Source organism: Cavia porcellus, unplaced genomic scaffold, assembly GCF_034190915.1.
Source record: "Cavia porcellus strain 051 isolate PalLab524CR breed Dunkin Hartley unplaced genomic scaffold, mCavPor4.1 scaffold_16, whole genome shotgun sequence".
Lineage (NCBI taxonomy): Eukaryota > Metazoa > Chordata > Mammalia > Rodentia > Caviidae > Cavia > Cavia porcellus.
In genome coordinates, this window is record NW_026947499.1 from 34,192,248 (window position 1) to 34,206,113 (window position 13,866).

General features: G+C 49.7%; 1 protein-coding gene and 1 pseudogene across 8 annotated transcripts; one reads left to right on the top strand and one right to left on the bottom strand.

Annotated features, from left to right (window-relative positions):
- Window positions 1-13: 13 nt before the first annotated feature.
- Window positions 14-8,814, bottom strand: Pkmyt1 (protein kinase, membrane associated tyrosine/threonine 1). Of its 8 annotated transcripts, XM_063226360.1 has the most exons (10): window positions 8,595-8,808; window positions 8,070-8,174; window positions 3,787-4,295; window positions 2,852-2,944; window positions 2,451-2,764; window positions 1,663-1,769; window positions 1,359-1,531; window positions 1,099-1,256; window positions 321-398; window positions 14-239 (listed from the first exon to the last, which is right to left on the bottom strand). In XM_063226360.1, exons 3-10 carry the CDS (start codon window positions 4,231-4,233, stop codon window positions 128-130), a joined length of 1,482 nt encoding a protein of 493 aa, XP_063082430.1. In that variant the 5' UTR covers window positions 4,234-4,295; window positions 8,070-8,174; window positions 8,595-8,808; the 3' UTR covers window positions 14-127. The 8 variants fall into 8 exon arrangements, with proteins under 8 accessions (XP_063082430.1, XP_063082431.1, XP_063082433.1 ...); XM_063226361.1 differs by having other exon boundaries at window positions 2,451-2,944; window positions 3,787-4,154; XM_063226363.1 differs by lacking the exon at window positions 1,099-1,256 and having other exon boundaries at window positions 2,451-2,944; window positions 8,595-8,814.
- Window positions 8,815-9,180: 366 nt separating this feature from the next.
- On the top strand, window positions 9,181-9,303 carry LOC111754032 (small nucleolar RNA SNORA40; annotated as a pseudogene).
- Window positions 9,304-13,866: the final 4,563 nt, after the last annotated feature.

Below are 13,866 nucleotides of genomic sequence, written 5' to 3' on the forward strand. Positions count from 1 at the left end.
GCTTGGAGACTCCCAAGATTCAAATACTTTTTATTAGATACAGGAATTCCCCAAGGGATCCCACCTTCCTAAGGGAGGAACAGGAAAGGGGTTCCAAGGTTAAAAGCGCCAACGTTGGGCCTGTGGTTCAGACTGGGTCTAGTGAGTCCTCAAACAGGCTGAGGAGGTTCCGAGGCTCAAAAGAGGGACAGGAACCTCTAGGATGCTCTGAGTCCATGTCACTCAGGTCTAGGGCATTTCTTGGGGGAAGGAACAAAAAAGAATGACATTCATGATCCCAAAGCCAATCCCAGCCAGCCCCAGCCCTTGAGCCTGCTCACCTCAGTGTGTGCCTGCCCTGGGGTGTGGATGTGCTCCTGATGGCTGGGCCCAGGACGGCCTCTGGGGAAAGTGAGGGCCTGCAAGAGGGTGGGCAAGGCAAGAATGGTGTTGGGGTTTGGGGGCACAGGACAAATCCAGCTCTGATCCAACATGGGGCAGTGAAACACAGTGTGCTTTGACTACCTCCAAGCCTACCTGACCATACCCCAAAGGTCACCTGTGCCCCTTTCAAAGCACACACAACTTCAAGCAGGATTTTAAGTGAACTTCTGATAAATGAAGTTTTCCTAGCACCACTTCTGTGCTCTAAAGTGGCCTCCAGATCAAGGATGGTGTTAGTATAAAGAAAGGATTCTTCCTGAAAGCTATGTGTCTAGAGCATGCAGCTTTCCTTTGTAGTAATTTCTTAATTACACCCTCTTACTTGGGACTAAGGTGAGGTGGTAGGGGATGCCAAGGTCTGGGAGACTTTTTTCACTTAGGAAAGGGCAATGAGCACTAGTAGGCTCTACTGAGGTGGGGGCTTCCCCTTGCCTATCCTGACAAGGGCACTGGCCTGACTGCTGCAGCTGGTTGACAGCTGGCTGTATGCAGCTGTCATCCCAAGGCTGAGCTGCATTCACACAGGCCAGACTGCACCCTGAGGTATGATGGGACCAGGTCTGTGGTAGGCTTCAATCCAACAGCTCTCTCCATGGGGCCTGGACCTCTTCCTATGTAGCATTTGGTTACAGTGATGTCTACCCTCACCCCAAAGCATCCTGAGCATTCACCTACCCTATGCTGTCATCCTCCCAGCTGCTAGAATGGCTGCTGTCCAGAAGTGGGCTGCAGGGTGGTGAGCCAGGTGGGGTAGCTGGTGGGCCTGGGGGCTGCAGCCAGCTGGCAGGGTGAGCTAGGCCATGCCAGAGCCAGCACAGTAAAGTGAGCAGGGCCTGCAGGGAGACTGAGCCTTAGGAGGCCAGGTAGGTCTTGATCCTGGGCACAGGTGGTCCTGACTCAGGGTGTAGATGGCATCCTGGCACGTGGGTGCTTACCTGCCACAGGGCCCAGCCTCGACTCAGGGCCTCGGCAGCCATGTACCACAGGACACTCCAAGGCCGTGGCTGCCTCAGCATGGGCAGGGCCAGCAGGGCCTCAGCTGTGGCCCGCAGCTGGGGGTCAGGCTCCAGCATCATGACAAGGACAGAACGCAGCTCAGCAGAAAGACCTGCTCATGAGGCAGGGTCATATCAAGGACCCGAGGGCACAAACCAGACCAAACCCACAGCTTAATAGTAGCCCTGTGGGGAGCCACTCCCTGCCATAGGTAGAGATCATCATCCCTGGATCCCCACTCACCAGCAGTGAACTCAGGGGGCAGGTATCCCTGGCGCAGCTGCTGCCAGCCCTCCCCACCATGAGGTAGCTCCATGTTGCAGGCTACTTCAAGGATAGTGAGACCCAGGCTGGGAAAGACAAGGGGCGGGGACAAAAATGAGCAGAGTAGGCCCTGGGACACTGACCCCAGTCCCAGATGGCCTCTTAGAGGGTAGTGAAAGATAGCTCTCATCTACCATAAGCCACAGAAGTGAGGAAAAAAAAAGTGAGAACCTCTAAGGAAGGGCCAATAAGTCACAGGCAGAATGGAGACTTTGTCATGAAGTGTGATCTTGTATTCTAGTGTAGCCTACACATTGCCACTGCCATGATGGGTCCTATAGCACCTCAGTTACAGGCTCCAAGATTTCCATGGTTACTGGTATTACCATCTTTCTGCTAAGATCATCAGATACAACTGTTGTAGGAAGGGCAGTGCTTGCCAGTGTGGACTTGGAACTAGTGCCCAGACCCAGGATCAGCTACTAACTGAGGACTTTGGGGCAAGTCCCTTTTGCAGTGGAGTAATGGTTGATCATCCTGCAGAGCTATGAGGAGATGGTGAGTCTACACAAAGGATCTCCGGGGGACTTGCTGTTTATGGGCAGCCAGCTCCACAGACTCCTCCCAAGGGCAGGGGCATATCCCCCAGGCCTGAGGCCAAGTATTTGTCAGACTTGACAGGGGTCAGGGAGTCATTCTCTCTGCAGACCCCCCACAGGAAGCACTGCCTACAGCCCAACATGACCCTTTCATGTCCCAAGCCTTACCTGAATATGTCTGCTGCTGTCCCATAGGAGCCCTGCAGCAACTCAGGAGCCATGTAGCGGGGATCTCCTTCCTGAGCCTCACCGGCTCCGGCTGTACCCAGCTCCACCAGCAGCCCAAAGTCACCCAGCTTGCAGCGGCCACGGGGCCCCAAGAAGATGTTGGCTGGCTTGACATCAAGGTGGACCAGGCCTTGCCCATGCAGGTGGGCCAGAGCCAGCAGTGTGTCCCGAAGGTAGCCCCAGACTTGAGTCTCTGGCAGGCTGGTACCCCAAGCCTCAGAGTGTTGCTGGAGGCTAGGTCCGCACAGCTCTGTCTGCAAGTACAGGATACCGCCCTCCTCCCAGGCCTGCTCCAGTCGCACACAGTGTGGGTGCTGCCCCACCTTCTCATGGCCGCATACCTCAGCCAGTTTTCGGGCCCGATCCTTGGGGCCCCGAAATGGCGACATGGAGCGCTTGACTGCATAGAGCTGGCCATCTTCCTTGGAGCGTACCTGGAAGAGAGGTGATGGAATGGGGAGGTGGGCCACAAGGGACAAAACCATAGTTCATATACATGAGTTATGGTAGCACATGCTTATAATCCCAGCACTCTTGGAAGCTGAGACAGGAGGGTCACAAGTTCAAAACTAGACCACTTAGCAACTTACACTCTGTCTTAAAATAAAAAATACAATTTAAAAAAGGCTGGGGATACAGTTCAGTGCAAAGGCCCCAGGATTAATCTCCACTGTAAAAAAATTTTTTTGTTAATTAAAAAACCCCATCAGCAATGTGGTACACTGAGACAGCCTCTATTCTGACTGGAGAGACTCCAGGGCTCCAGAACCTCAGAAGCAGTATGCTCGTTGTATACAAGCTGTTTTCTAAAAAGATAGCTGATCCAAAGGTCTATGCTCCTTGCATTTTTAACAATATTGCCTTCAATAGTCCAAGGGAAAGCTATCATTTCAAAGAAAATATAATTAATAACAAAATGTATTTTAAGAAAAAAACACGGCAGACAGGGTGGCAGGCCTGCCAGTGTTGGGGGGCAGGTTGGACACTGCACTTGGGCCTGCTCCCAGAGCCAGGCAAAGCTCGCCAAGGACCCCAGCACAGCTGGCTCCAGGCAGAGAGATGGCAGCTGGGAGCACTGAAGGGCATGCCAGGCTTGAGACAAGGCACCAGTGTACATAGAACAGCCTGGGGAGAGCTGGCATGGGAGAGCAGCCAATCATGCACAGTGGAGAGGCTGGCTGTCAGAAAAGGGCAGGTTGCCCAGGACACTGTCCCACCCAGGGGAGGGAAGCCAAGGGGTTCATAGGCAGGCCTGGGAAGCCATTCTCTCACCCACCTTGAAGACCTCTCCAAACGAGCCGTGGCCCAGGCGGCTGAGCCTCTGGAAGCTCTGCTGGAAGAAGGACTCTGGCCTGTGTGGGTCATACCCAGGGCTTTGCAGGAGCTCTGAGGCCTCATCCCGGAATGACACTCTCCGAGGCTGGGGCTGGTGCCAGCCCAAGGTCCGAGGAGGGAAGAGACGGCTGACAGGGATGCTGCCCTTGGCAGGGGGCCGTGGAGGGAGGCTCCGGCTAAGCCCCCTGGGCCTCTTGAGAGAGAAGCCAGGCTCTGCATGGCGGAAGTAAGCTGGGACTGGGACAGGGGTGCCATTCAGGGTTGGTGGGGTGCCCTCAGCGGGCACAGGCATGGTCAATGCAGGAAGCCCTGGAGGCAGAGATGGAGGCCAATTACAGAGCAGTGCGTCCACCCAAATGCCCAAACTTGTGGCCCCTAAAAAAGCCATGTCTACATCTCACACATGTGCTGCCTTACATACATGAAGGCTGTGGGGGGGGTCACACACACCTGCAGAAGAAGGCAGAGGACAGGCAGTTACACACCTGTACAGTGTGTGCTGCATCTTGGAGATGATAAAAATATGGCAGGGAGACCATAAGCCCACATCCCTGAGGGTCTCACAGCCCAGCAGAAAAGACCATGGTGGCATACCCCCATTATTCTAGCACTAGGAAGGCTGTGGCAGGAAGATCACACAAGTCCAAGGCCAGCCTGAGCTAGTGAGTTTAAGGTCAGCCTGGAATACACAATGAAAACTTGTCTGAAAAAGAGACAGCTGGGCATGGTGGTGCATGCCTGTAATCCCAGCACTTGGAAGGGTGAGCTAGGAGGATCCTTGTGAGTTCATGTTCAAGACCAGCCTGGGCTACAAAGTGAGCTCAAGGTCAGCCTGAACTATACAGCAAGACCCTGCTCAAAAAGACAAAAAAAAAAAAAAAAAAAAAAAAAAAGGGAGAGAGAGAAAGCGAGAGATGTTCTGGAGTTGACACCTATACTTCTAGTCTTCCTCTCTGTGACTTTTCCAAGACCCTGAGATGGATATATCAGCACCATCCTTTATATCCAATTCCAAAGTAAAAAAAACCTGGAGAACCTAAAGTTTCTTTCTTCCTTTCTTTTATTTTTGTAGCTATGGTGCCAGAAGTGTGAGTGCAGGTCTGCTTCCAGAGCCCTATAGGAGCCCCATAGGCCTATCCCTGGTGACACAGGCAAACAGGTGAAAATTATTCATAGCAAAAATTTGAGTCTCTGGGTATAGTAACAGGAAGAGAGCAAATGAAGAAATGTTTGTATCAAATGTATAAGAAGAAAATCTACCAAATCTTAGTAAGAAAATCAAGAATGTGTGGTACCTGGAATCATAGCACTATGGGCAGATGCAACCAAGACTAGGTCCCTGTTCCCCATTAAAGTTAAGTTACCAGGGGCTGGGGGTTTAGCTCAGTGGCGTAAGCACCTGCCTTGCAAGCAGGCAGTCGTGAGTTCGATCCCTGGTACCAATAAAAAGGAAAAAGACAAAAAAAAAAAAAGTTAAGTTACCAACTCAGGAGGGGCAGGCTCTCAGCACTTCTCAGTGTCCCAACTTTCCATGGAGTGTAGTAGGCAGGCCAGAGACTTCCTTCCTCTACCTGCCAGCCCCTACTCACAGGTTGGGCGGAGCCGGAAGGGCCAGCCTCTGTTCAGCACAGGAAGGAAGCTCCACACTGCTCCATGCCCTAGCCATTCCTGCTTCTCACTCAGAGGGAAATATACTACTATCCCGGTCCCGAGCATGGCTCAGGGGTTTTGCTCATGGAAGCTACCCCCTCCCCTAAATGAAAAAGTGTAGGAAAGAGGGTTTGGCGTATGCAAGGTCCTGGGTCCAATCCTCAGGCAAAAAAAAACCCCAAAAAACAAAAATAAGAAAAGCTCCAAAACCTGAAGGTCTAAATAAATGGAAACACACTAAAGATGTTACATGTTCATAGATCCAAAAACAATATAGATAAAATGGCAATGCTCTCCAAACTGTGGTCTGTGAGTACAGCTCAGAGGTAGAGTGCTTGTTTAGCATGTGCACTGTCCTGAGGATGATTCTCAGTACCACAAAACAAAAATAAAACTACTCCAAATTAATCTACAGATCCACCCCATTCTAACAGCAACTCCACTGGTTTCATCACAAAAACTGACAAGCTGACCCTAAAATTCATATGGAAATTCTAGTGACCCAGAAAAGTAAAAACAAGGGGCTGGGGATTTAGCTCAGTGGCATTAAGCACCTGCCTTGCAAGTAGGCGGTCGTGAGTTCAATCCCCGGTACCGATAAAAAGTTAAAAAAAAAAAAAAAAAAGTAAAAACAAACAAACAAAAAAAACCTCAGAAAAAAATAAAGTTAATGAACTCACATCTCTAGTCTTTTTTTGTTTTATTTTGTTTTGTCTGAGTTTGGTTTGGGTTGGTTTTTGATATAAGGGTCTCACTATATATTCGAGGCTGGCCTTGAATTCATAGGGATCCTCAGCCTCCTAAGCATGCCACCAAGCCTAGTCAGATTTCAGAACTTACTACAAAGTCACAGTAATCAAAACAGTGTGGCATTCACATAAAGATATATAGGTCAACTGGGCATGGTGCCACAGGCTTGTAATACCAGCACTCAGAAGACTGAGGCAGGAAATTGCCTGGAGTTCAAGGCCAGCCTAGGCTATCTAGTGAATTCAAGGCCAAGCTGAATTACATAGTGAGACTCTGTCTCAAAAATAATAAATAAATACAGGCCAGGCAGGTGTGGTGGTACATGCCTATAATCCTAGCATTCAGGAGGCTGAGGTAGGAGGATCACTAGGAGTTTGAGGTCAGGACAGGCTACAAAGTGAGTTCAAGGCCACCATGAAACTGCATAGTGAAACCTCGTCTCAGAGAGACAAAAAATAAATCAAGAAAAAGATAGATATACAAGCCAAAGGAATAGAATTGAGGGTTAAAAAAACACTTGCTGACCATCGTGGCACATGTCTGTAATTCCAAATCTCTAGAAGGCTGAGGAGGAAAATCTCAAGTTTGAGGCCAGGGCTGGGCAACTTAAGTGATTTAGCAAGACTGTGTCTCAAAAAATAAAAACTGTGCTGGGAATGGTGGTACACACCTATAATTCCAGTGCTGCTACCTAGTAAATTCAAGCCCAGCCTAGACTACATATTGAGACCTGTCTCAAAACAAAAAAAGTAAAAGGGTTGTGAATGTAGTTCAACGCAAAAGTCTTGGGCTCAATCCTCAGCACCATCCTAAATAAATGATTAATTAGTAAACCCAATCATTTACCATCAACTGGTTTTCAACAAGAACACCAAACGATTTGATGAGGACAGTCTTTTTAACCAATGACGCTAAGTTTGTACATGCAAAACTAATTTAGTGACAGGCTGTCAAAGACAGCCCTGCCTTGACCTATTTTTCTCTCTTAGTAAAAGAGTTTATTTCTTGGCAGGAATATTAATGTTTGATCTTGGAATGACATCTCAGGGCTATCAGTCATATTACATATATGCAATATGCACCATATTAGTTTTCTAAATCTGAGATATTTTGAATTCCAAAATGTTTCTAACTCCAAGGGTTTGTGGATCTGTCACACTGAATTGACCTCATCGAAGTATTAGCTTGGGGTCTGACACAAATGCTAACTATTACACACAATACTTTGGCTGGTAACTGAAAGAACATCCAAAGTACAGTGGACCCAAGATGCCACTGACTGTATATTGGGCAGAGAGGGCGGTTACGTTGCTATAATGTAACTGAAACAAAAACAAGAAAGCAAAAGAAAGAAAGTCAATTTTGAGAGCAAGCCACAATGTATCAGCAACATACTTAGTAGAGGGTGCTGATTGTGCAGGACTAATCACCTGAAAAGCAGTCTGACGTTAACCGAGTAAGTGGTGAGGAGAAGACTCTCCTGGCTTGGCTGCAAGGCTGCAAAGTTCACCCTACACCCTCACCTCTGCCTCTATTGAGAATCACATCCTAGAGCTTTTCAAAGTGAGGAATCAGGGTGCCAGCATCTTGTAGGGTTCTGATTAGAAATGCTGCCTATAGGACTTGCCTTGGTGCAACCAACACACCAGGCACCTGCCGGTTAAGTCAGTTTCCAGACTCTCCCAAAATGACTTACATTTTAGCATCACTGGCTTAGGCAAACAGCCTTAGGGATGGGAAAGGTTGGTAGGGAAGCCAGGCTGGGGGTGAATCACGGTGACCCCCGCAGTTTCCAGGGTCTCAGGACTGGCCGTTGGCCCTCACCTTCTCACTGGGCTAGGTACATCTGCTGACCTCGGTCTACCACTAGATTCTGAGTTCCTCTCTGGTAGGGCTGTGGCTCAATCCGCTCCGTGGCGAGGGGGAACCCTAGCGAACAATTGGGTGGGTAGGTAGGTGGCCAGTTACCCAAGAAGGGGTTGTCTCAGGGAACAGCGCTGTAGAGGACACTGGCCGCCTGGCGGGCGTGGCAAGTCAAAGAGAGGAGCGCTGCGACTGGGGCTTGCAAATGGAAGGGGGCCAGACCGCGGGTGAGGGGAGGTGCGCGGCGCCAGGGGCGATCACGGGGGTGGAGGCTCGAGGGGGTGGGCGGAGCCGTCGGGATAGAGCTGGCTGGGGAAGAGGACACGAGGTGGGGGAAGGCCTCTGTGGGGCCTGGAAAGGTGAGGCCGTTGCAGAGGGTGGAAGGGCCACTGACGAAAGGGGCTTCTGGGAACGGAGCGGGGCAGGCCCGGAAAGGGACTGAAAGGCTGCGGGCCGCGTACTCTCAGGGGCTGGGGCTGGGCTCACCTGGGGCGGCTGGGCGGGGCGCAGTAGCGAGGTGCCAGATTCGGGTCGGCGGAGGCGGCAAGAGGCCGTGGCGCAGTCAGGCGGACAAGACCCGCGGTCGACGATTTCGGACGCTCAGGCTGAAGGCTCTCCAAAGAGGGAACGGCCCGAGAACGCGCGCGGAGTAGGCTCGCGCCAAAAATTCCAAACCCGCCTCGAGGCCCCGCCCCAGCCCCGCCCCCGCGTCTTGCGTGCGCGCCGCCCAGACTCTTCGGCGGAGCGCTCGCACTGCGCAAGCGCAACGGGTTCTAAGTGCGGGTCGGGTAGTAGGTTTTCCTGTAGTTTAACCTGAAGCTGATTTCTTCTACCTACTTTACAGGTCTTGAGACTTTCCTGCCCGGATCCTCAGAAGCCTAGGGGGCTCCAGAACCTGGTTCTGTCAACCCGCAGCTTTCTCTGGGCTGCCTTAGTTTTTTGTTTTTGTTTTGTGTTTCGGTGGTTTGGGGGATCTAACCCAAAACCTCACATTTACCAGGCAGGCACTTAGGATACTGAGCTAAATCCCTGGTCCTGCCTTAGTTTTTGCGTCTACAAAAGAAGTGATCTTGGCATTAGTGTGTATAACTTGTGTGTATAACAAAGCTATATAGAGAGGTGCAAAAAATAAATCCTCTTTTGCAATTTAAAACTCATTGTTAAGTATGTTTTGATACTTATAAGAAGGAATATTATTGCTGAGTGTGATGCTGCATGCCTGTAACAGGTTTTCAAATTGAGGCCAGCCTGGGCAACTAAGCAAGACCTCATCTCAAAAAAGCTTTTTTTTTTTTAAAGATGGACTATTATAACACTCTGAAAGTGGTGGTTGGCCAGGCCTGGTGGCTGTAATCCCAGCACTCAGGAGGCTGAGGCAAGAAGTTTGCTTCGAGTTTGAGACCAGCCTGAACGACATAAAAAGATCCTGCCTCTAAATAGAAAAAAACGAAAGAAAGATAGATAAATAGATAGGTAGATTTGGCAGATATTGATGACTATTGAAGTTACTTTCCAGAGTTGTGAGGTAGAATGTACTTCTGTAATCCCAGCACTTGAGGCAGAAGGATTGCCCGGAGTTTGAGGCCAGCAAGAACCCATTTCAAAAAGCCAAAATGACAAACAAAATGACAAAACACTAAAGTGTTGAGAAAAGTATAGGACATGAGAGGAATCTTAACTGTATTGACACACTATTCCCATTTTCATGTAACACATGAAGAAATTTTTTTTTTTTTTTTTGTCTTTTTGAGACAGGGTCTTGCTTCGCAGTTCAGGCTGTCCTTGAACTCACTTTGTAGCCCAGGCTGGTCTTGAACTCGAGAGGATCCTCCTGCCTCAGCCTCCAGAGTGTTGGGATTACAGGTGTGGCATGAAGATATTTTTTTTTTTGTTTGTGGTTTTGTTTTCTTTTAAAGGCTTCTATCCTTAGAACATAAGGTCTGGAGTTGAAGGAATGTCTTACTGTATTTGGATCATATTTGTTTAAATGTAGTAAGTAGTATATTATCAGATTAAATTTCCCACAGGTTGCACCTTAATAAAAGACTTTTGTGTCTTTAAAATAAAAGATGTCACAGAAGTGTGCTGGAGGCTTAGCCTCAGGGATGGGTCACTCTGGCAGAACACGAAGTTCTGGAAGGGTCTGGTGCACTGGGCCTCCACCACCCCAAGTTGCAATGAGAAGTCAGACAGATGTGCTTCCCATTTTATGTGGCTTCTACGCATTTTCAAAAGCAAGAAAATGCCACCCCTTCCAGGAAGCCTTCTAGACAGGCAAGCAGCTCCTTGACCTGGCCTCTCCTGCTCACAGCCTTCCTCTGGACAGACCCCAACCACTTTTGAGACAGCCTTTTCAGTCTCTGGGTTTCCCCTTCAGCCCCTTCCTAGCTAAATGACCTTGGGAACACACTGGGCTCTCTGAGCTTCAGATTAGTTTCCTGTCCTGTAAAAATGGAGCTGATGATTCAGGGATGATCCCCTTAAAGCGCTTAACTGGTCAAGCTGGGCTGGAAACTATTTCTTCCTTCATGGAGGGGACTTGCATCCATTTCCTGGGGTGGTGGAGAATTGTGTTGCTACCTCCATCTCCTCTACTGTCGCATTTTTGCTATTTCATCTCTCTCTCTCTCTCTCTCTCTCTCTCTCTCTTTCTTTCTCTCTCTCTCTCTCTCTTTCTCTCTCTCTCTCTCTGAAAGTGTTTCCACTTGTTATACACTTGTTGATACCCATCTTCTCTCAGTCCTGGTTACCAGAGCAAATCCCCCAGCCAAACCCCACTGCAAGTCTCCAAAAAGCCACTGACTGCAGGTCTCCAGGCCCATTTAGCATTTGAGCAGTCAGTATACATTCCCCACATGGACCAGCAATAGGGGAGACCTGGCATCTGGGTAGGCCCAGAGGTGAGGGGCTGTAACCTCCTGCTTGCATTTTTTTTTTTTTTTTGAAACAGGGTCTTTTTATGTAATTCAGACTGACCTTGAACTCACTATGTAGCCTAGGCTGGCACTGAATTTATGATCCTCCTGCCTCTGTCTCTTGAGTATTAGGATGACAGGGGTACACTACCATGTGTAGCAATTTTATTGTTTTGTTGTTTTGAGACAGGGATTCACTATGCAGTTTAGGCTGGGCTTGAACTGTGTAACCCAAGTTGGCCTTGAATTCCCCATGATTCTCTGCCTCAGTGCTGGCATTACTTACTGCTATTCCTAGCTCCATGCCTGGAATTAAAAAATATTTATATAAAGTGGGGCTGAGGCTGTGGCTCAATGCAAGGGCCTTGGGTTCAATCCCCAGATAGATAAAATACAAATAGTATGGAAATGAATGTAATATATATAACTAAATCCAGGTACCAGGTAAGCACACCATCTGTGGTAGCAGAGACATTAGTGCTGAAATCCTGCTGTACACAAGTGTCAGATGGGATAACAGTTACTCTTTCCTAGAAGAATTAGGTATAGCTGAAAAAATGCCTGTGAATTGTTTAGCCTAGGGCCAAACACACACCAGGGACCTTTTCCGCCCTTCAACTGTCTGTTGTAACTGGTCTATACATACGTTTTGCATTTGTCAAAACAGCTGTCTGCGCCAAAAGGAGGCCTCTGCAGGAGAAGGGCCAGGAGGCAGAGTAGGAACCAAAGCACTTGACAGGATTCTGTTGTGGAGTAAGCCCCACAAGTCAGCCCTGCCTGGGCGCGGGATTCCTCGGGTCACGTCCCAGGCAAGAGCCGGGCGCGCCCCCTTGGGTCTCGTTGCTGCAACAGCACCGCAGAGCTCCCATGAGCCCCAGACTTCGGGAAGAAGCGCTCGCCGGAAAGGGCCATCAAAGGAACAAGTGACCATGTCTGATAGCAACCTTAAAGGGTGGTGGACTGGGGTCTGTGGTGGGCGCTTCTGTGGGACCGGCCACGCTCTATTTTGGTTGCGCAGCATTTGTAGTATATTCTACATCACTTCTTTATGAGTACCATCTCACACTTGGCATAGTTTTAACAAACTGGCCGGTGGAAAGAGGTCTGCTTTGCACAATATGAGAGCCTGAGAGATGCCTGGGAAGGTGTCCCAGAGGCAGCCAAGGCTGAAACTCAGATCCAGACTACAGAGCTTCTCTGAGGCCCTATCCAGAAGGGTCAAGTACGCAGCTGTGCCGCAGAGGTGTCTGCTCACAGGCGCCTGGCCGCCGCCCAGCTGTCCTCCTAGATGCCCGCCCTCGCACGTGCGGCTGGGGTCAAGCAGCTGCCCGGGAGTCCCTTGACATGGCCTGAGCCGTTTTAGGCAATGCGCTTCCTGCGCCTTGCTTGTACTTTTCAGCAGCCCAGCTGTTGGCTTGCCCTTGATGGGAGATGTCGTCGTGGGGTGGGGGTGGCGGGGGGCGGTGTCCAGCTCTTCAAATGTTGTTTAGAGGTTGGGTCATGTCTCCTCAAGCCAGAGTCCCCAGTAGTTCAGTCCAGGGCTCTGTCAGGGCCTCTCAGGTTGGTCCTGCCTGGGGTGAATGAGGCTGGGCTGGGGTGGGAGCTGTGGTATTGTGGTCCGGAGTGGTGAGCAAGTTGGCCTACGGCCCCAGGCTGCCTGGCACTTTCCACAGGCCCATGCCAGCAGCCAAGCAGCTTGGCAGCAGCCAAGGAAACAGGCACACAGCCTGAATCTCCTATACGGTCCCTCCCAGACTCCCTCCCTGCTCACTCCAGCCAAGCATCCCTGGCACCCTACAGGTGAGCCCTGTGTGTCTACATGTCTGAGTGTCTGTGTCTGCCTGGGAGGCCTAAGCCAAATCAGGTCAGATGCAGACTGGGTTTACTGGGCCTGCAGCCTGTCCAGAGCATGTGGAAAGCTGGGAGCAAGACGGTGGACTTGGGGCCCTGGGGACTTCCTGGGATCAGACTCCAGCCCCACCATTTAGCTCTATCATCTGTGCTAAGTGCCTTCCTACCTCTGTTTCCCCACTATAAATGATGATAAGTCCCAATAGCACCAGCAAAATGGGCCCTGCCAATATCACTTTAGAGGGGGTGAACAGCACTCAGAAAACTGAATTCCTGCCCAAAGTCCCTGGTCAGTTGGAATGGATAGTGAACCCTTTCTGAACTCAGCACCCAACATGCTTCCTCCAGGCCACTGAGCTAACTTCCAGGAAGACACCCAGGAACCAGTGCCACCGTCTATGGGATGTGGCAGATGGCCTGGTGGAAAAGCCCTACCCAAGGAATCCTAGCTGTCCTGGGCTTCCCATCCACTGTGGTGTTTTTTTGTTGTTTTTGGTACTGGGGTTCAAACTCATGACCTAGCACTTGCCAGGCAGGTGTTCATGCCACCGAGCTAAATCCCCGGCCCTTGTGTTATTAGTATATGATATTTGCAATATATAATAAAACATTCATTGTGGGGAATTGGTAAATACATATGTATTTGATTCTTTTTATTTCTCCTTCCTCTATTTTTTTTTATTGGTACCAGGGATCGAACTCATGACCGATTGCTTGCAAGGCAGGTGCTTATGCTGCTGAGCTAAATCCCCAGCCTCTCCTTCATCTCTTCTCTGTTCATTCCCCCTCATCTCCAGATCCCCTTCCCATCTTCGCAGTCTATCTCCCTGTTTCCTATATTCTAGGAATTATTTATATTTTGGGTTTCTCGTCTGAGAGAAACTATGGAATATTTAGTCTTCTATGTCCAATTTACTTCACTTAGCATTATGGTCTCAAGGCACATCCATTTTCCTATGAATGACCTGATTTATCCTTCTTTTTGGCTGAGT